General features: G+C 39.9%; 1 protein-coding gene across 3 annotated transcripts in view; it reads right to left on the reverse strand.

Annotated features, from left to right (window-relative positions):
- Window positions 1-22034, reverse strand: part of nacc2 (NACC family member 2) — a 30857-nt gene continuing 8823 nt past the window's right edge. For 2 of the 3 annotated variants that reach the window (XM_077622720.1, XM_077622719.1), the window contains 6 exons: window positions 5990-6159; window positions 4618-5382; window positions 3582-3758; window positions 2195-2300; window positions 1984-2081; window positions 1-959 (listed from right to left, as the gene is read on the reverse strand). In XM_077622720.1, the coding sequence (XP_077478846.1) occupies window positions 424-959; window positions 1984-2081; window positions 2195-2300; window positions 3582-3758; window positions 4618-5382; window positions 5990-6101 (1794 nt within the window). In that variant the 5' untranslated portion in view covers window positions 6102-6159 and the 3' untranslated portion in view covers window positions 1-423. Of the gene's footprint in view, window positions 960-1983; window positions 2082-2194; window positions 2301-3581; window positions 3759-4617; window positions 5383-5989; window positions 6160-7338; window positions 7772-22034 lie in introns of those variants that run through there. The other variant, XM_077622721.1, reaches the window with a different exon arrangement.

Genomic DNA, 22034 nt, shown 5'->3' on the forward strand with positions numbered 1-22034 from the left:
TGGCTGCCAACCCTCCCTTCTTAAATGGATTGGACGTATCTGGATGTCAAAGGCAGCCAAATAGTGAACTTTTATCTCTAAAACAATTGCTTTCTGTTTTGGAGAAAGTCTATACAGTGCAGGCGTGGGAAAATTTGTATGGCAGTCACGATATCTGTCAAGGTGAAATGCAACGAATAGACTTCTTGAAAAGAGTAGAACAGTGACTTATTGATGCCTGCGTCTGCTTGGAGCACTTTTTGTGCATCGACAATAGGGCGGGTGCATGTGAGCGCCTCAGTATGCGTACGTGGGTGGCGAAAATACCCCCTAGCGTACGATCACAAGCTTTCTGCGCCGCGGAAGGAAGTACGGGTGAAGAAGAAAGATGATGGCAGAGGAGGAGAACAAGCAAAAGGTAAGTAGAACTTGATCGGGCGACATTCACTGTCCGTTCACCCTCAGGCCTTGTCCGAAAGCTTCTTGCTCGGCCGGCACGTCGTCGCAGGCGGACGCGTCGCCGCCACCGCCGCCATTGGGGATCAAATTGGCCGAGGCGTCGCCGGTCTCCAATCCGCCGTCGTCCTCGTCCTCCTCCTGTTCCTCTTGGGCCCCCGCCGCGTCCCCCTCGGAAGCTGCGGCGGCGGCAGGGCCCGGGCTGCTGTCTGCCAGCGCCGGATGAGTCCGCAGGGGGTCCTTGCGTTCAGGGTAGAGCCTCTGGTCAAAGCTTTTGAAGTCGGCCTCGAAGGGGAGGGCCACCTGTTGCGGGGTGGCGCCCAGTCTCAGGTTCAGGCCCACCGGCACGGGGGTGGCGGCGCCCACGGCCATGCCGGCGCGGTACACCTCCATGCTGTCGGGGAGCATCGACTTGATCTTGGGCAACCAGCGCTTACGGACGCGCCGCGCATTGGTGCACATGTCAGCAGCGATCACATTCATTTCGCTCTCCTTGAAGTTAGGGTTGAAGTTTTGACAGTAGACTGCAAAAAACACACACGTAAACAGGTAAATACTCATACTCTGTGCTAACTTAAGGCCCTAAAGAGGAAGAATCCAAATGTTTACCAGTAAACAGTTAGCGTATTCGCAATATATTTATTCGTTAGCAGTTGTGATAACCTGGATGAGATCTTTGTATTTGTACAGTACGTGTACTTAAACTTCAGAGCAATTCACTTCAACTTTTAAGTTCTGCTGACTTTTCACAAACAATAATACTATCCTACTATATTAAAATACTGCTGCGAATAGCGGAAATCTGTGATTAATTGACGTCACCTTTAAAAGGTTTAGTATGATTATATACGTGCCAAAAGATGACAGCGAAGCAGTACCTTTTTCAAATAATATTCCACAAGTGATTTAGCCTCATGAAGAAAAAAAATAATCTCATTAATTTATTTCTGTTTTATTGATGTAGGCCAAAATGTTAACACTTGGTACCGATTGTGACACCTGCACACGCGGATGTCAATTCTCAATGATAATTATAATTCTTAACCGTTAGTCATGATCTATGTAATATTTTTCATATAAATACAATTGTAAATTAAATCCAACCAAAACAGAAATAAACTAGTGATACCCTCCTATAACTGTTTAAAAATCAATAATTTATAAAAAATTATATTACCATTTAAATAAAACATTAAGTGAATAAAATTTTTACATAAAGTATAAAGAAAAATCTAAACAAAAGACATTAAAATAAGAGAATATTAATTAAAACATGTAAGAAAAAAGAATTAAAAACAAAAGAGTAGTTGATTTAAAAATATTCCGCTTCGTTTTTTTTATTTCAAGTAGATGATAAAACACGTTGAGAAAGTTAATTAAGCGCTAAACATAGCAGCCATTGAGTTCAATTGTTTTTATCTAAAAAAAGTTTGGTTGGTTAGAAAAAAGTTTAAAAAAAAAAAATCAAGTATTAGAAAAATTTGATTTCATTTTTAGAACATATTGCTCAGCTCTTGTGTGTGTTGTATTATTGCAGCAAAGACTTACGTTTGACAGCATTGAGAACCCTGCTGTCCAGGGGTTTCCTGCTGGGGTCACTGGTGGAGGAGCGGATACCAGTTCCGCAGCTGTTGGCTAGAGTGTTTCTGCAATTCACCACCAAAGTCGACGTCAAACACAGTAACAGACCAAATGTAATACACAAAATGTGTTGTGACTTTTACCAGACTCAAAAGAAACGATTTCAAGGCAGTCTTACCGATCAAAGAACGTCGCCAACAGACGGCGCAGCAAGACCTTGTGTTTGATTCCGGCGCACAGATGACAATTCATTAACTGACCTCGGGTCATGAACACTTGTGTACCTGTGAGCGATGAAGAACAAAAGCATCCAAATGTGTTTCGTGGGTCATCTCATTAAACTTTTTTTTATATATGGCCGTTTTGAGACAAATTAAACCGTTACGACAAAGGCTCTTGAAAAGAATTTTTAAGCTTCTGTATTCTACACGTATCCCCACTGATGTGAACTGTGTACACTTGATGAAATGAAAACAGTAAGTGATGTCAACTTAGTGATTGATTTTAAAAACCAGAGCCTTTTCTTTGGACAATGAATGAATTCAAATCCAGATAAGAAACAAAATAATCCAAATAATTGTTCCACACAACAAGAAGCCTGATGAAAGTTGTGGGGTGCTGAACACGGCACGCATTTACTGCGGATGTTGCAAAATTAATGATTTACTGACTACAGTACTTTTGAAAAATGCTGAAAGGCCATCTACTCAGGCTTTTAAAGCTAGCTAGCTTGGTTTCGTTAAAGTGCAACTGTTGGCTGCATCTCCAACTTCCCAGTAGCTATCTATGGTTGACCCACAACATTGATGCAATAAAAGCCAAGTTGATCCAGCAATTTTTAAAAATTTGGTTTTAAAATGAATTGACGCCCTGCTACCCCTTCTGTAACACAGTTATTATAATAAAGCAAACGATGCCGATCATTTTTTTTAAATGGACATGCTTACATGACCCACTTAATTGTGAATAACTCACATCTTTGACTGGGGTGATCTATTTTGAGTCCATTGTTTGTACTGTTTCACAAGAAAGAGCACCGAGTTCACAATATTCAGGGTTGGCAAACCGGATTTAAATTCTCCCAGCGTTAGCTGTAATCAACAAACTTTGTGAATAATGGACTTTGATTTGGATGCAGGACTTAACCTAAGCAATTGAAAGCACTGAAAAAATATGGAGAACAATCAGTAACATGATCTTCTCATTCTAGTTCGCTTGATAGAACTCATCTGGCTCGTACAATAACCAAATTTTTGCAACAAAGCTGGCTGGCTTCTCTTTTTATTGTTGTGACGTTGAGTCCATCTGTTTGCAATGTTTGACATAACAAAGCATTGTGTAAACAATAACTGCTTCTTGGATAAACCACTAACTACCTAACCGACTTGTTGGAACGCTCAGGAACAGCAGTTATTGAGCAACTTTTGAACAAAAGAACATTCATTTCACTATTCTGTAACTAGCCTTTGATGAGTTACCACTAAATATATGGGCGATATAGAGTTGAACTCTTGTCAACCGCCCACATTCTCGTCACTCATGATATTGTCGGTCGAAATGCCTACCAGCAACCAGTTCCAGCTTCTCGCCAGGGTCTCCCTCGGTGTAGAGCTTTGGGTGACATCGGTATCCGATCTGGCTGATGAGGCTGGCGGGTAGCGCTACCAGATCCCGACGGATCAGCACGCAATTACGATTCTCCAAGGCTAGCTGCATGCCCGACATCTCGGGCTTTTCTGTCACTAAAGAAAAGAGACTGGGTTAAATGAGCAACAAGGCTGCATTTAAATGCGACACAGGACCAATGATATATGCAATCATAAATGAGCAAATAAAAACATTGCTGAACGTGTATCAAATGCTATGCCAGCCTTTGTCTCCCCAAAAGAAAACTAAAAAGCTCTGGTCTTTCTGCAAGTCATGCTGAGTTCTTCGATGAAATTTGGCCAGACATCAAATGAATTTCCTCTGTCGGCATGTGCCAAAGTCAACGGGAGAAAAAAAATACTGCACTTAGCACAAGTCCTCACAGAGTGTAATGAAAATGTCTTATTAGACACTGATGGATGACACACCGAGTTTCCGGAATGTACCATCAGGCTAACTGGGGCTTGAAGACAGCTACTAAACAGTGGCTATCAAAAATCAAAGACACTTTCCGACAGAAAAAAAGGTGGCTGCTGAATAAAGACCCTATACCCGCACTGGGTTTTTCTAAAAGAAAGATGAAATAAATTTGCGGTGTATCGAAAAAAACAGTACTCGGACGAGGTGTCACTACTTTAAATGCAAGGATAAAATAAAAAATGTAAAAAATTGGCAGCACATTGTAGTACGTAATTGTATTTAGAAATATGTCCTGCGGGGGGCAGTACATGCCCTTGTTATTCCTAAATGAATGTTATCTGTAACGGGCCATATATGGCCCGCGGGCCGAGGTTGAAAAACATGTACACACGATCCGGGGGCGGGGCGAGCGCGCGAATCCCGTTTCGGCGAAACGTCTGTTTGGCGAACTGTCCGTCGGCCAAACGTCCGTCGGCCAAACGTCTTTCGGCGAATCGTCCGGTCACAGAAAAAACAAGGGGTAAGAATTCTCACCGCCATAGGGGTTGGCTGAACGTGCATAGAGGTGACCAAAACTGTCTTCCGCCATTCCGTCATAAGGCTCTTCTTCAAACTCTTCATCCTCGTTCTGGTACGAAGTGGGACTGTCAGTCGTGTGCAGGCTGGATTCGCCAGGACTTGAACGCTCACCCGCAGCTCCACCCGCCGGCCCAACTCCCCCAGCACCCAAAAGGTGGTAAGGAGGCACGCCAGGGATGGTGGTCCCCCCAGCCGTGGTGTAAAAGAGCGAACTGGCCCTCGCCAGGCGGCTTCCCAGCTCAGAGGACGAGATTTTGCCTTGCGTGGTTGTGATGGTCAAGGGCGTGGGCTCACCGCCTTCTAGTTTAATCTTGCGCGGTGGCATGAGGAGGGACGGGGACCAGCCGGTGTTGGCCAGCAGGGCAGCCACCGCCAAACCGTTGCCGTTATTGCACGGACTCTGCGGCTCCGAGCTTGTCTCTTCCATAGTGCCGGCGGTCTGCGAGTCGCAGTGTGGAGAGTTGGCCTTAAACATCAAGTCCATCCCGCGTTCCACGATGTGCTGGATCTGAAGGTAGCCCGCCGTGTACATCACAACTAGCTGCTCGCTCGCTGCCATTGTCAGCTTGCCCGTGTAGCAGAAGGAAAGGATCTGCTCGAAGCACGCCGGTGTGACCGAGGAGGGCAACTCGAATTGGGTCTTGGTGGACGTGCTGAAGAGGTCACGGAAGTACAGGCTGCTGGCAGCCAGAACGGCCCGGTGAGCTTTAAACGCCTGGCCTGGATTTTAGAAACAATAGTATATTAGATGAGTGCATCCAGTGGGTTGATTTGATGGAAATTTAGCCACAATGCTGTCAAAAAATAGCAAATATTTTTTGGGGAAAAAAACATCATGAGATTGAGTTTAATTCGATACGGGCCTTTCTGTGTTCGGGGAATTATTTGGGTTAATCCGCCACCTTATTGTCTGTCGTAATCGACTTGTAGACTTGGCCACGGTTGCGGAGTAATACATTCAACAGGAATTGTTATTGGCTGTGATCACTGGGTGGTGATGTTGTATTATGTAGTGGTTTAGATAATCATATCTGTAAATGTGTGCTTTTAAGAGAATAGACGTGATGGGGGCATATGAGAAAGAGAAATTAGCCTTTCAGTTATGGTAAGAAATAGTAGACAGCTATGTGATTCGATCAATCCTTAATATTTAGCTTTGTATTTATAATTGGATTTATTGTAAAGTCGTTCTGTCTGCTGCCTTTGAGTGTTGGGGACAGTTGGATGTATTCTAATGACAACATGATTTGATTAATTTAATAAATTCACTTTTCCATCAAAGGAGTAGAGAAAAAAGACAGTTATTAAAATGTTCGCATGAGCTCACCTTTGACCAGGATGGAGACATCACAGTAGTGTCCCAACAAACGCTGCTCATTCAGGGAGCCTAGCACTGTGGCTCCAAAGTTTGGGATCTCGACATGGAGCAGTTGCGACATATTTGGACCTGAAAACCTCTGCTGTGGACTGCAGAAAAGCACCAGTGAGGGAAGGAATCTGTAACAAACAAACAAAAAAAGACAATTAACAAGCGGACTAACTTTGCTTCTTGTGCAAAGTCAGCTAGTCTCGGCTCAAGCTTAACTGCTATCGTCATTAGAAGACGCGCTTATGAAAATGGATAAATGTACAAGGAGGATGAGACGTGGGGGAAAAATGGTGTGAAAAGATGTTTGCGAATGGACGCTGAAGGTAAAAATAGAGCCGAGAGCTGCGCACATATAAGGCCAATAACAAATACGTTCCTGTAATCGGACTTACACTGCCCTTTGAGGACAAACAACACAGCATTATGAGTGTTAATGGCAAATTTACCGTTGCAAATATTGGAATATTTGTGCTTTGATCAAACTTTTGCCATAAAAACAAAATAACAATGGTAGTTCTGCTACATATTTGCAGTTTACCTTTGTTTCCTCCTCAAAAAGTAACAAATGTATGTTTTCCTGCTATTTTTAATGCCCTGAGATACTTTCAAGGTCCCTTTAAAGTAATAGAAATAGACTATAGAAAGTAGGGCACACAAGGATAATTCAAATGTTAAAAGACAAGCATATAGATTCTTGGTTCTACATGTTGACCTCGAATAATATTAAAAATGTTATTTTCACCTACTGGCAGGCAGCCCTCTTTATAAATAAAATTAAAAAGTACAATAAAGATCAATAATTTATTTAAAAAACAAATAATAGTTGACAATATTGAAGTTTTTAATTTTTTTATAACCAAAAGTAGTCACAAATCTGGTAAACAGTTAACGTTCTAAAAGGTCAACTTTTAATGAGCTGACCACTGATGCCAAACGAGTTAAAAAGAATAAACTGAAGAAAACCAAGTTGAAAAGAATCGCGATCCAACGATATGGGGGGAAAAATGCGATTCTCCAGATCGCCCAGCCCTACTCAGCCTATCAACATATATTAATTACACACACGCACGCACACACACATCTATCTATCTATCAGTACCATTACTGAGCAATGCAGCACAACAATTTCCAGGAACACAAGGCAAAAAAAAGTCACCGCCTTTCTCACATACCCTTCCCCACTCCGTACACACACTCCCATGAAAGTGCGCGCGTCAAAACACACAAAGCCAAACCCACGCGCGCGCCTACAGCGCGGACTGCATAGGCAAAGCAGTGTGTATTCTAGCACGTAAGCGCTTACTCACCTGGCAAACGCGACTATATCACACAGCCATACACTAATGCAGAGAAACGTGCTCAGACGACGTCCCGAAAAGCCAACTTTAAAGTGACACCCCTAATAAAGCCCCCTCGCTGAAATGGGGTTGTCTTTTCCTCTGCGGCATGACTGACTTTTCCGTCTTCTATGTCGGTATTCCATGCCGTACAGTCGAAAGTCCCCCTTGCCTGCCTGTCGCGATCTCTCCTCCCATCTCGTGGTCCTCCTCCGGAGACTGGAGATTCAACAAGTGCCGGTGCAGAGAGAGCGAAACACACGCGCACACGCACGCAATGTGTGACTGAAGAAGCGAGAGGAAAAGCGGCGTGAATCAATGATGAAAGGAGTGGGAGGCTGTGAGGGTATGCTGCTGGATCAATGCAGTATCTATACGTCGCAGGGAGTGGGAGGGAGAGAAAAAGCAGGCTACAGTTACAGATCGTCAGAAAGTGGGCAGTGCTGGGGAGAAAGGAAAGAACGGGGAAGGGAGGGGAAGCAAGGGGAGGGAAGGGAAGGGGCACGGACTGGAGGCTTTGTCGCTGAGACAGACGGAGAAAGTCATCTGAGGACAGGACGAGGCTACGAGCAGAGAAAGACAATTAGGTTGAGGCGAGCTGCAAAGCTCTGGATGAAGGAGGCGAGTGACTATCTGCATGGGAGCTTTCACGTGGTGGTTTCAATGGTTAGTCGATGGAAAAAAGAACTTATTTGCCATCCAGGGTGGAGTGGGGACTCCATTTGAGGGTGTTAGGGTTTTGCGTTTGCACGCTCGGATCTCAAAACACGCAGTTAAAGCAAGATGACTGACAGAAAACTCTGTTTTTGTTTTAAAAAAAAAACATTCTTTAAAGTAAGGTGTTGTACATTGATAACCTTTTCGTGCAGGAATGATGATTTGTGTTGTTGTGGCGCTGTTTAATTTTTTGCACACACATTTGCATGCATTTATGATAGGGAATTTGTATACTTGTACATTTTTAAAGGGTTTATTAAAGAACGTGGAGTGGATTATGCTCATTTAAAAAGTGCCTCTCTATATATAAAAAAAATCAACATTAGGAAGAAACTTCTGGGACCAATTAATTTCCAAAGTCGAGGTACCACAGTACACCCCTAGAATATATTAAACCCAAATAACGGAGGAGTAGCCATTTTAGTTGGTGTTCTTACCACGAAGAACACAAAGTGAGTGAGATCTGGTGCCCTCCTTTCCTTCCAGACATCTAAAAAAATGAAGAAAAAATTAAAGGGGTGTGGAAAATAATTAACCCTTTATAGGGCAAGAGACTAATTTGTATAAAACATGGCCTCCACAAGATAGCAATTATAATGACATAAAATAAATGTGTATCATTTGTACATCTAAATAAAATAAGATGTTCATGTATATTACGTACATCAAAATGAATGAAAACAAACTGGTTATGGCCCCAAATAGCCCCCTAAAGTTGGACAAAATAGATTGGACGTCTAGCACCGTCAATGGCAGCAGGTGCGTTCCATTGGTTAGTCAGGCAATGCGTTGCTAATTTAAGTGTGGGCACCAGGGGGCGGTATAACATACAAACATACAGATTGTGCAAAGAACATGGTGAGATTTTCAGGAAACCAAGAAAATGTAGCGTTGGTTTAACTATTAGATTTGATTGTCAAAATGACCAAACAGTCTCACTATTCAACACTTAATACTAGTCAATAATCTTTAATAAAATAATAACACACCCGCGTGGATCAATAAATGTAATCAATGTTGCCAATTTGTGAAAATTTTGCCTGATGCTTACATTGTGTAAACTACAGTAATACTAATATAATAGATTTCTCTAAAAAACAAGAAGGGTTTAAGCCAATACTGTTTTCAAATCAACCTTCCTCATCCAGCAGACAAGAGTAGCGGTTTACGAAGACAAACAGTAGCCAAACTAAGGATGACTAATGTGAAAAAAAAGAAAAAAAGACTTCAGGATGCACGACGAATCATTTGCACATCTAATGATGCAACTCCTGAAATCCCTGTATGACACGCAGACGAAGAGAAAATGCGTCATTTCTTACATTGTATATACTACCATCAACTGCTTTTTCATCTTAAGCAGCCACAATGTGTCATTGAAAAGTCATTTGAGAGTCAGTGGCAGACAATAGGTTTTTTTTGGGTCTATTTTCTTTCTTATTTTTCAAAGTTGGCTCACATAAGTGTGCGTTGCTGGTGAATCATGCAAAGACCTTTCTACCAAACACCTACACGCACGCATACACAGAGAAAATATCGTCAACAACTCAGATGTAGTTGGCTTGATGCAAAGAATGTGACATGATTGCGTTTGTCTCTTTGCTTGAGCGGACGCTTGATTGTTCACATGTTAAACAACTTTCTTATACACTTTTGTAACTATAAAAAGCCAGATGGCTGAGGATGGACAGTTGGACGTAGCGAGGTTGACCAAAGAAAATCTTTTTTTAAATTAAAGCAATACCTTCATGTGAAAGACGGTTGAACAAACTATATTTAGAGCTCTGACAATGGAGAGAGAAAAAAACGGAACAAATGCAGTCACTACCTGGGTCCATTAAAACTTGTTTCTCCAGTAGCCACACATCCTGGATAGCCAATATGCCATATGACGGCAAGATATCTAAAAAAAATCATATTTGAATGGCTTAAATAGTACTGGCTTTAAAAATGCGCGACAACAGCTTTTTTTTGCCAACTTTGGGGAAACATAGGGTATTATTTACATTTTTCTGCACTATTACATATTGGAAAAATGAAATTTGGCTCATTTTCACTGTATTAAACAAGATATTTTGTGCTGGGTTACACATGATTAAGGTCTTGTCTATCCCTGTAACTATTTTATGTTTTCCTTGTGTACCAGATGTTAAAAAGTTACTTAAAAATTAGATGATCTGGTTAGAGTTTGACCCTGCAACAGATTAACTTAATTCACAAGACTAGGTGTCCAATTGGGTATAAAATTGAAATCCCTTCCAAATCGATTAAATATCAGCATTAAGATGTAGCTTGTATCATCATTTGCGCCGTCTCATTTTCTAGATTAGTAAAACATTTAAAGGATTAACAATGGCCACACCTTGACCTTGAAGCAAAATGGCACAATCGAGTGCTTAGCATTTATGAAAACAAGGAAATTAAGAAAACCTGCTCACTCTTTGATGAGTTTGTCATAAGAACATTTCAACTGGGAGTGCTTGCCTGCAACCAATTCTCCCAGTTCAAATGGATCAGATGTCAATCCCTGTTAACAGAAGACAAAGAGTCTCCTGATTTAGAAAAAAAAACGCTTACTCTTATGTGCCAGAAATGAATGCTAACATTTTTTTCATTTTAAATGTTGTTGACCCCACGTTGACCCCAGCACAGAAGAAAAAAAAACTCCCATTATTTCAGAGCTTGAAAAGATGCCAATTGAACAAACTCCTTTTAACATTGCCATTGTGACAGGTTGTATTGTGCTCCAAGAAAGGAAAAATGTTATACTGAACCTCACCTTCCAAAAAAAAAAAATCACAGTTCTCACACAAAAGCAGCAGCTTTGACTAAAGCTTTTAAAAAACCTCGGCCTGAACACCGATATCTGCACTGCACATATAGGCTCACATGAGCGAGCAGGCACAAAAGACAGGAGAAGCAAATCCGCTAATACAATTGGACATATACAACGCACACATGCACACGCTTCCCTCTCGCCGTGTTCTTTTATAGACGCAGTCACGTCATCTCCCTGTACACTCATGTTTGTTGGTATGCGTGTCACCGTGAACCTGCTCGTCCATCCATCAGTTACCGTGACGATTGTCCTCATGTTACCCCCCCACCCCACTCGCCAAATCCCACCCCTCCCGGCGTCTATGCACTCTCCCTCCTCGCCCGCATAGCACGTAGCCGCTGTCTCGCTGCCAATTAATGCACAGAGGGCTGCATTGCAGTGAAGTTGGCGCACGGTACAGATTCTACAGACATGCATGTTCGTGCCAGCCGAGAGAGGGAGGGTAGCGAGGGTGGGGGTGTTAATGGAAGGGAGGGATGGAGAATATGTCGAGTCAGGCAGACAGGCCGGGCCAGAAGCATGCGCACATACGCACACAAAGCCGCATATTCACACTAATGTATGCAGGGGGTGAAGAGTGGCGCACGTATGCATGCACCAATATAAACACCCCAACTGTCGGCATTAAATATGAATTCCACGCATGTCGGATGAAAAAAAAATCCCTCCCCACCCTCCAGCCTCTTATTCCGTGTCCTCATTTTCTCGCCCTGCGTTTGCACTTCAAACTTTTCACCGAGTTGTTTTTTTTTTCTTGGGAGGGGGCCGTCTAGCCATTTTAGGTCGCGCTAGTGTCTTCTTTGGTGGATTTTAATCGAAGATTTCATAGCTTCGTTGCTATGCCTAGCGTTGTTGCTCTTGTATCAAGTATTTGAATAAAATCAAGATTGGTAGATAAATAAATCAGATAGCACACATGCATCACACAAGTTAAAAAAAAATACAGTACAATGGAAGCTACCTTACCTGAATTTAAGTAAATCGAAGTGTGCTGTTGTCTTATTTGACATTTGCAGCAAATGAAGATTCAAAATTTTATTGTTTATTTTGAAAACCAGGGAGGGGTTTTTGACTGTGATTTTTGGACGAAAAGCCGCTACATTTTGTCCTACACTTGAACCCTTTGGCTTTTTTTCTTCTTGCTTTTTCGAAAAACGTTTTGGTATGTCGCTACGCGGCCTGGTACGTCATGATAATGTTACCACTTTGGCATCGTAACATCCAAATTTTGGGTGCGTTCAAGGTCTCCCCAAATTGGCGTGAGAGATCCATTTTGACAACGCACTTCAGTTCCCCACATCGACGTGTGCTCGGATTGCATTCCAAAGGCTTCTTACGCGAGAAGGTGATTTTTTTTCACATTAATAAAGATAGGAGGAGACTCTTGGGACTTTATAGACGAATCGGGCTCTTTTGATGTGATGTGCTCCTCCAAAAGATAATTTAGGTTTAATCATGGGTGGTGAGACAGATTTAAAAAGAATGGATATAATCCGTTTGCTATAACGAGAGGGTGTTATGCTTGCGCCAAACAGACTTTTTCAACAAGCACTCAGAGGACTTGACTGCCGACGAAAGCTCTGTCTGATGCTTGACGTAATTAAAGAGCTAACTATGGGTGGTTGGATGGATTTGAAAGATTTTTAGAGGATGATAGTGTGTTACAACAAAGCTGTGAGGCTAAGGTTAGTGCTGATAGCCATTAGCCCTGAGTTGATCAGAAACTACGGGGAAATTTAAAAGGAATATCTGCAGCAAGCTTAGAAGTCAAAGTGGAGTTTTTTTTTCTTTGCATGTATAATTTTTTTAAATTAAGTGTTTTATGGTTTCAGACTCCTGCAGAGATCATAAGGACGAAAACTTGTGGGGTCTGGCTCCCCTTACAGGTCAACATAGATGAAGGAGGAGGGCGGAACTCAGCATCTTGATGGTTAATAAAGATATTTTTGAGAAATCAAATCTTTTTGTTGAACATCTGTAAATATAGACAAGAATGGAAACTATGGTAATGGTTCAAAGGCATAAAAAAGATTTAAAAAACAGACATTTTCAATCTTAGCTATTTAATGAGTTTCCCAGTCTAGGAGTAATAAATGACAGCCAAACAAAATGAACATCCCTGAACTTAACTTTCTCCGCTATAGAAAATGAATTGGAATTTTTCAGGGACAAAAAAAAATCCAAACTGCCAAACATTGCTTAGAGAAGGAAGGCCATCCAATCTACAAAAAAATGCTTGCAAAAATTGGATGTCAAAAGAAACACCGCCCTCCACCTAACCAATTCAAGGTAACATTATTATTTCAATGCTGTTATGAGAAACAACTTTGCAATCATGAAGAAGTTTTGTCCAGCATTAGTCAAATAAGTATTAGTCTTGCTACTGAGGCATCATATGTAAAATGAGGTAGTTTTCTCTCTGATGTTACTTCAAAGAGTCACTTTCCAAAATCTTTTTACTGCTTTGCTTAAATTAGAGTGATTGACATTGCCTGAATGATTGATCCCTGTCTCAAGGGCAACTTTTCGATAAACATGTTCGACCCTCGCAGGTTCATCGTAGGAGGTGGCAATGCGCCATTAGATAGGGTGATTATTTCAAGTGGCAATTATTCTCACCTTACTGCCACAACACTAACCATTAAGTACCTGAAATGGACTGAAAAAAAATTAATTAGTTTCTGAAACTTGTAAACCAAGTACACCATTTTGTGTTGCACTACATACTAAAAACAAGCATAAATCCAATAAAGAGGACCCAAACAGTTGTTATATTAAAATTATACAATTGAGGGAAAATACAGCTTATGATATTTTGATGTAATTCAAAAATTAAGTCAAGGACCAATCATATATTTTTTATCTGAGTCCAGAAAACTGATATCAATAAATCCTGTAGATTGGCTTTTTTTTAAAGAATGTGGCAATGTAAAATTTGCAGAATTGCTACACTCATTCACTAAAAGCTACGCCAGCAGTCAAAATAACTGCAAATTGTTGGATGGAAAACACATTGTTGCAATGGAATAACTCAGAAATATTTGCAGATTATTTTTCTAGCAAACTAATTGCAGATTAATGTAGCAATTAGTTGACCGTTATGCGATTAATATTTTGGCTGTAAATGTACAATTTAATCAAAAACGGTGAGAACAGTAGACTATAAGTACATTAAAAAAACGATGCCATTGCGGAATACATTTAGAATCAACAAAGCAAAAATGTTCAATAGACTTTCATGGTTTGTTTGCTTTTTAATATTGCATAATGTAACCAAAATACAGTATAAGAAACAGCTTTGGGTCCAATGCACTACAGTTGTACAAAAGTGCTGACACAGACGAACTTGCAATGCTTATAGTTAAAAGCTTTTCAAGCATAAAAAAATGATATTGTTTATTCCCCCGTCGATACAGTGTCAATGCAAACAATGGCCCTAATATAGATATTCAGATCCTGCAGTTGTACCAGACAACAGATTCTATCCACGTTGAGCCGACAAGGCTCCCTGGCAACGCTTCCACCAATGGGGACTGAGCGGCTGTCTGCCTGTTTGAGTATCATTATGGGATGTCGAGAGGGAGAGAAAAAGCTAGAGAGGTTGCTTATCACTGTTCACAGTACATCACTTATGAAGTATAGACATCGCTGGGTGAAGTTGTGAGAGCAAGGGTTCAATCCCGGCCTTTCTGTGTGGGTGGGTTTACTCCGGGTACTCCGATTTCCTCCCACATTCCAAAAACACGTTTATATATGTTTTTGTGTATACATAGACATATACATATGCATATACATGTACATGTACATGTATATGCATATGTATATGTCTATGTATACACAAAAACATATATAAACGTATGCATATACATATACAAATGCATATGTATATGTCTATGTATACACAAAAACATATATAAATGTATGCATATACATATACATATACATATGCATATGCATATATATACATACATATACATACATATATATACATATATATGTGTTTATATATATACACACATACATGATTCACGCTGTTATATAACTAACAGCAATGAACTGATCTGCAGTGGGCCCATTTGTGTATTAGCTCTCCACTCAAATCACCAAACTGCAATGTAACAAGTGCGCAGAAAAAGATTCCAGGTAGGAAAATGGACTGTTAACTTTATATTGCAGCCTGGTTAGATGATGCGTAACCTTAAACTTTTATCGTCCGTTAAATGCAATCATAAATATTAAAGTGGCTGTAAACAAAAGAGTTGGGATTTTGGTCCCTTTTCAGCATGAACACAGCATTTGGGCTGTGACTGTTAAAGCAAAATAGGACCAAAGAGGCTTGACAAAAGTTGGTCCCTATCTGAGATTAACATCCTGCTTTTAGTCACTTACAGTGATCTCACAAGATAAAATTCCTTTTGCTTGTAAAGGTCCCGTTGTATTTCAAGGATCATAAAGTACACTGCGCTTAAAAATGTCTAGACTGACGTGTGCCTTTTTGTTTTCAAGAATGTCTTGCTCATGCTAGAAAAACACTTTGAAAAAGAGCCATTTTCTTGTCAAGCTTTACAAACGCAAACATTCCCTCACACAGGCATGCAAAATGGATACCGTTTTTTGTTTTAACCCATTAGAAAGCCACTCATTGAACTCCCTTGCTGCCATTGACGTTGATGGGCGGACAAAATTGCGATCACAATGCTGTCTAAAACTGTGCTACGTGTATCTTCAACCTACACAAGGGACTAAAGATGGAAATGAGCCCTCGGCTACAATCTTACATATTTACATATATATGTTCATTAACATGAATATAAATATGTTCATTAATATGTGCTGTCCCTTATTAAATAAATCAAACTCAAACTCAATTGCCTCTAGCGTTCGTCCTCAGTAAGGTTATAAGGAAGCAGTTAAATTCACATCTATGTATAATTTAGTTTTCCATTAACCTAAGATGGATATTTCGAGAATATAAGTCAAAGTACCCAAAGAAAACCAACGCGAGCACCAGGTGAACATTCAAACTCCAAACCGTGAAACTAAAGAAAAGACTGGAACTCAACTGTGAGGCAGATGTGCTAACCAATTGGCCCGGCCCACTGCCTCATTAAATCATACTTTTTCACAATTTCAACACGACCCTCGGATGACTTTTAAAAACTATAAAAACTACAATGGGCCTCTATTTTCCACCTTTGATACTGATTCCCAATGCCTTTGCCATAATGAAACCTGAGAAGGACTGATGCATGTTTTCATCGCGCGTGCATTTTTCTGTGTGTGTGTGTGTTTCATCCCTTGAGGCAAAGGCAAATGGACTCCAAGTGGCTGCGGGAGGTAAACAAACAAACAAACAAACAGCAGTGGCAGCGGCTAATGCCTCAAGAAGCACAGACACCTGCAGCGACCTCCATTCTATATCTACGGGTGACTTATGTCCACTGTCCGGGCTCAAGAGATGGAAAGAAAAATAACTGAACAGCCGCGAGTGTAATACATGAACAAAAGAGGCAAGGAGCGAAAGAGTGTGCGTGTGAGAAACGCAAACAGAACAAGTATGAAGTTGCAAAATCACAGTCGTGGGGAGAAGACATTTAGAGGAAAACGAGGGAGGGAGGGTGACGAAGAAAGGTGACGCTGACAAAGAGGGGCCCGCAGGGAAAATACATTGATATGCTTTGGAAATACAGCCTATAAAAGGGTCTTTGTTGACATATTTTCGGCGTTGGTTGGCAAGAAGTCACAAAATGGTTCTGACGACAATATCAAAGTAGAATTCAAAGCGCTGTGATTGTTTTGTTTCAAGGAAAGTTGGGCTAATTGCTTCTGAAAAGCATAAATCCATGTTATATATATATATATATATATATATATATATATATATATATATATATATATATATACACACACACACACATATATATATATATATATACATACATATATATACACACGGTCCGTGCATTTTCTCGTAGCGCCTTCAACGGGTAAAATCCACTTCCTAGCAGCATTTAATGATTAAATACAAATACTAGAGCTTTGGAATTATTTAATAAGTATTGATGGACAAAATAATATATGATTCAGATATTTCTTAGGCCAGCAGAGAAGGCCTTGAAGGCCCTGACGGCCCGCCACTGATATAATCCGTAGTACAATGCAGATATGAAACCTTTACGTTGTTGTATTAATATGACCTATTAATTATAGCCATTGCTGTAGATTTCAAGCCATTCTTCTAAAGTTGTGATTTAAAAAAAAATAGAACTCCAAGGGCTACAGGTCTGACTGTAGCATATCTGAAATTCCAAACACCTTGAAAATTCTTTGGATAAATTTGAACAGGTGAGGAGCCCTCAACGCCACCCGTGGAGGACAAACCGCACAATTCACCAACATGAAATATTTATCCAAGATTTCAAGCATAGTAAAACAAGCACAGTGGTATTGTGGGAATGCTTTACTACAATGTCTGGAAATGTTGCTATCATCAATGGAGAAATATATTCACAAGTTTGACAAGATATCTTGGAGAATAACTTGAGGCCATCTGTCCAACAGTTGAGGCTCGAATGAGGATGGATTTCGCGAAAGGGCAATGATCCAAAACAGAGAAGCAAATCGACAACACAATGGATTCAGAAGAAGAATGTGGAGCAGCCGCGTCAAAAGTCCTAACCTTAGCCCAATTGAGAAGCTATAGCAAGATCACAAGAGAGCTAGTCGCACCAAACATTCCAGAAATCGGCTGAACTGCAAGCCTTCAAGCCTTTTGAAAAGTGTACAATGAACTTTGAGAAACAGTAATTGTATAAGTAGCTTTCGAGGCATGAAAAGGGTTTGAGCATACGTAGTTCTTTGTCGTAGCTGACAGGGTAACTGACGACATCACATGAAATGTGCTGACACACGACTGAATTTCTTATCTAGCAGCAACTAACTTAAAAGAACGCATCTTATTAAGTTCCTACATGCCAATATGGATTACCATCACCAAAACACTACATGCAGTTTTTATTGGATCATATCCAGACACACAGATTCACAATAAAGTCACAACCAGCTAACAAATTAAGAAGCAAATCACTAGTGGGCGCAAACTGAGGCACAACTATAATACGCATATTCAGCACATCTCAACTTTTTGCATCGCAAAATACATAAGGCAAGATCATAAAGACTTACCCAAAACAACAGTCATAGTATAAATGCTGAATTCATGAATAAAACATTCACAAAGAATAATAAAATGTAATCAAACTGAAGTAACAAAGACTTGCACAGGATATGGTAATCATCAATTATTGATTGTTGAAAAATTCAGTCGACTCTGTAGAAATGACTGTCTATTAATCACGTCTTTATGGCGGTGAAGACAGAAAAAAATAAGTCTGCCATGTCGTTAAGAGCGACAAAAAACAGCCAAAAAAATTTCAGGACTGCTACTGATTACGAGTAGCCATAGAGACCTCTGGGTAACTCCCGATAGGATTTGCGACACACGATAATGATTATATTTCACAATATGCTGCTATAATAATGATTCCCTAACCATGGATCAGAACCCAATCTTTGATTATACTCATCCATTGGAGCCATGGAAATGAGTTAACTGCATTCTATTTGTAAACCTAAAATGTCTGCTGGTGGCGTCATAAACGGACGGACATTTCCGAGTATTAAATAATTAATATGTGCTCAACTCCATTCTGTGCTTTGTCTCTTCAAGAAAATCAAATCTGTATTGGTCAGCTTCCTATTTCACGCCGATTCTTAGCATTTTCTCTCAGCATCTTACGCGGCGCAAAAATTTAATTATGGTTGGAACAAATACAGGACACGTGTCAAAGATGGAGACGTCCTGTAAAACTGAATTGAATTATCACATATCGTGGGACAGCCCGTGACACTCTGCAGGCCGCCGTTGTCTTGAAATTTTTATTTTTTATTTTTAAAAAGGCCATGTAAGGTTGCCAACATCCACCATTTTTTTCTTTTTGTCATAAGCAGATGCTAGAATTCATTTGAGCCAAACAAGCTATGGCTTAATTAAAAATAAATTCAGGAAATAATAAGATAATTATTAGGAGCGGTTTCCCAGAGTTAATTTCAGCCCTCCCAGTTCAAATGGATTGGATAAAACTTCTTTAAAAAGTTACAATTTGGTTTTCAAGTACCACGTTTCAGAATTTGAGCAGTCGTCCTAAAGTGACACCGTTGCCTTGTCCTCAATCGACCGTTTCTTTTTCTCAGTTCTTTTACATGGAAGAAAATGTCTAAAAATCCAACTTTTTATTTTATTTTATTAGTTCAGCCCATCAAATCAATGATCTGCTGGCTCATGCCAGCGTGAAATTAAGACCCTCAGGGTGGTAGAAAAAAAATGTACAATCCTGTTATGTTTTAGACACAGGCAAAGTCATATGGCGGCTATGTGCGGATGCCAATATAACGGATTTAAAGCGTGACTGTTGCTGGGCTATCACATGGTTTATTTATGCACATCACATGAATGCATTTACTTTATTATATTTTGCTTTTTTTGTTAAACTCTGCCGACTTTCATTTTGCTAGCTTTGCTCTGCATATATCAAAATTAATGCTCTGTGCATCAGAAGAGCCCCCCAAAAGTAACGGGGTCCTGCAAGGGTTGCTTCTCAGACCATGGTTAAACACTTTATCATCATTTCTAATGATTCATTATGCTAAATTTAAGCAGCAACTAATTGGTTTCGAAGTTGGAACAATTGTGTAACTTGTCAGGGTGCCATCGGCTTTTTAACTGTGATTCCGATTTATTTAGACGTAACCCTTTAATGTGCTTGATGGACAATTAAGATTAGGATTGGAAAATTTCTAATTCTTATGACTGCTATTTTTACAAGTGTATCATTAGGCAAGATAATTCAGCCATAACCTGATTTTAACTTCTCATGCTTGGAAAACACGGAGGATTAGGATTGGGAATGAGGATGTCCCGGATCAATTGATTTTATATTGAGGAATTTGCAATCAATACGCTTGTACCCGACAAATACTGGTCTTCAAAATTTAGAAAAATATTGGTTTCAAAAATAAAAAAGCTAAATCATTGTTGCTGTGAGGATGTGGATTGGAAAATAAAAGATTTTAGTGCTGGCTGGCTAAAATATTCTATATAGATGTATATTAATGTGACAGTTTGATTACACAAAAACTACAAATGTGTTGCCTTTTTACAAGATAGTGTTTTGCCACCAAAAACGGAAAGTTACTCAGTGTTGGTTTAACATCAGTCAAAAGGGATTGAACGTCTAGCAACACAATGGCGCCGAAAGATGAGCATTCACAGCCAGACCTTTCAGTTTAAATGCTCGTTCCAATCGACAAAATAAATAAATAAAGTAGCCTCTTGTCCGGCAAAGAGGTAACACTGACGTCACAGTGCTGTTCCAGAGCTGACACATGCGTGATATTCCAGTGGCTCAACACTGCCACCAGAGGAACATGCCAAATGAGGACACTTTCCGCATCAGTTCTCGACTGTCTCATATGTCAGGTCAAACATCTTCACGTACACGCAAACACACCGAGCAACTACAGTGCACGGCTTTGATGGGGTCCAGGAAGAAAAACAACAAAAACAACATAAAAATCACAGTGCGTCATGGTAGGTGAAGGAAAAAAAGGCCTCATGACGTTAAAAACACAATGGACTAGTGTTAAGATAGCATCAAAAAAGCTGTGAAGGGACTATACATACGCACTTATTTTCAGAACACACCCACTTTTAGATCCCGCCCACTCACACTCATTGCTGTGAACTGACTCTGGCGTACATGTGCTCAAATGACATGTCACCTTAGATAACCTCGGTGCACGGCAAAGAGACCTAAATGACCTGGGTAAACACGGCTTGTTTGTCTCAGTCAGACCTCATCAAACAGTCAAAACAGGCCGCTTTCTTAAAGTGCCTCCCGCCATTCCCTCCTGTGCTTCATTGTCCTCCTGAATTATGCTTAGGTTTTGTCGTCAAAAAAATCACACATGCCTAACAAATATGCCCACCATGTGGTTGGGCATGTTGAAGTAGATTGACACTCCGGTACTAAGGAACAAAGTGGTCCTCTAATTCTAGGTAGTGGTCTTGATAGTTGATTAAGTAGGATTTTGTACAAGAATAGGTCATTAAAAAATAAAAGAGCAAAGGTCATTCTGATGTACTATTGCATATATGCTTGATGCAGCAAAAATGATCTAGAACATAACTGAGTCTACTCCATATTTCTAAGAAGGCAGTGTACATTTGAGAAACCAGTGAGGGATTGGCACTTGACAAGTGTAGAAAAAAAAACAAATCAGGCCTGGAATTTGGCAAACATCATTTTGACAAGCTACAGAGCTTCTGGGAAAGGGTTCTATTGTTAAGTAAATTCCTGGCTGGATATGTTGTTTTTATTTTTTATTATTTATTTGTTACATTTTTAGAGTATTTTTTTCTCCCCAGATGTACAAGTTGTTTGTTAAGCCAATTTCTTCCCTCTTTTTTCCCCGACTTTAGTTTTTACAAATGTTATCCTTTCACCAGGTGACTTTGTAGTTCCCTTCAAAAAGAGTGCATTCAGTGCCCGTGCCTCACATACGTGGAACTCAATACCAATTAACATATGTGAACTCCCGTCTCTGAGCCTCTTCAATCATCTTAAAGTCTGGCTGTTACACGAACAAAATTACGATCACAACGCTGTCTAAAACTGTGCTACGTGTACGTAGTGTGTCATCGTTTATCTTCAACCTACACAAGGGACTAAAGATGGAAATTAGCCCTCGACCACATTCTTACATATTTACATATATATATATATATATATATATATATATATATATATATATATATATATATATATATATACATACACATATATGTTCATTAATATTATATTTGAGATAGATTTTCTCAGAAAGAGTTAAGTTAACTAAAAATCTAAGTAAAAAATTGTAAGGTTATTTCCCTTTTGTCAAACATTTTTTTTTCTTTCTACATATAGATTTACCCTTTTGTTTCTGGTTTAACCTTTGAGGAGTTCTAACAATTACTATTAACCTAGTATATTATTGGTGTTTCATATGA

Source organism: Stigmatopora argus, chromosome 16, assembly GCF_051989625.1.
Source record: "Stigmatopora argus isolate UIUO_Sarg chromosome 16, RoL_Sarg_1.0, whole genome shotgun sequence".
Taxonomy (NCBI): Eukaryota; Metazoa; Chordata; class Actinopteri; order Syngnathiformes; family Syngnathidae; genus Stigmatopora; species Stigmatopora argus.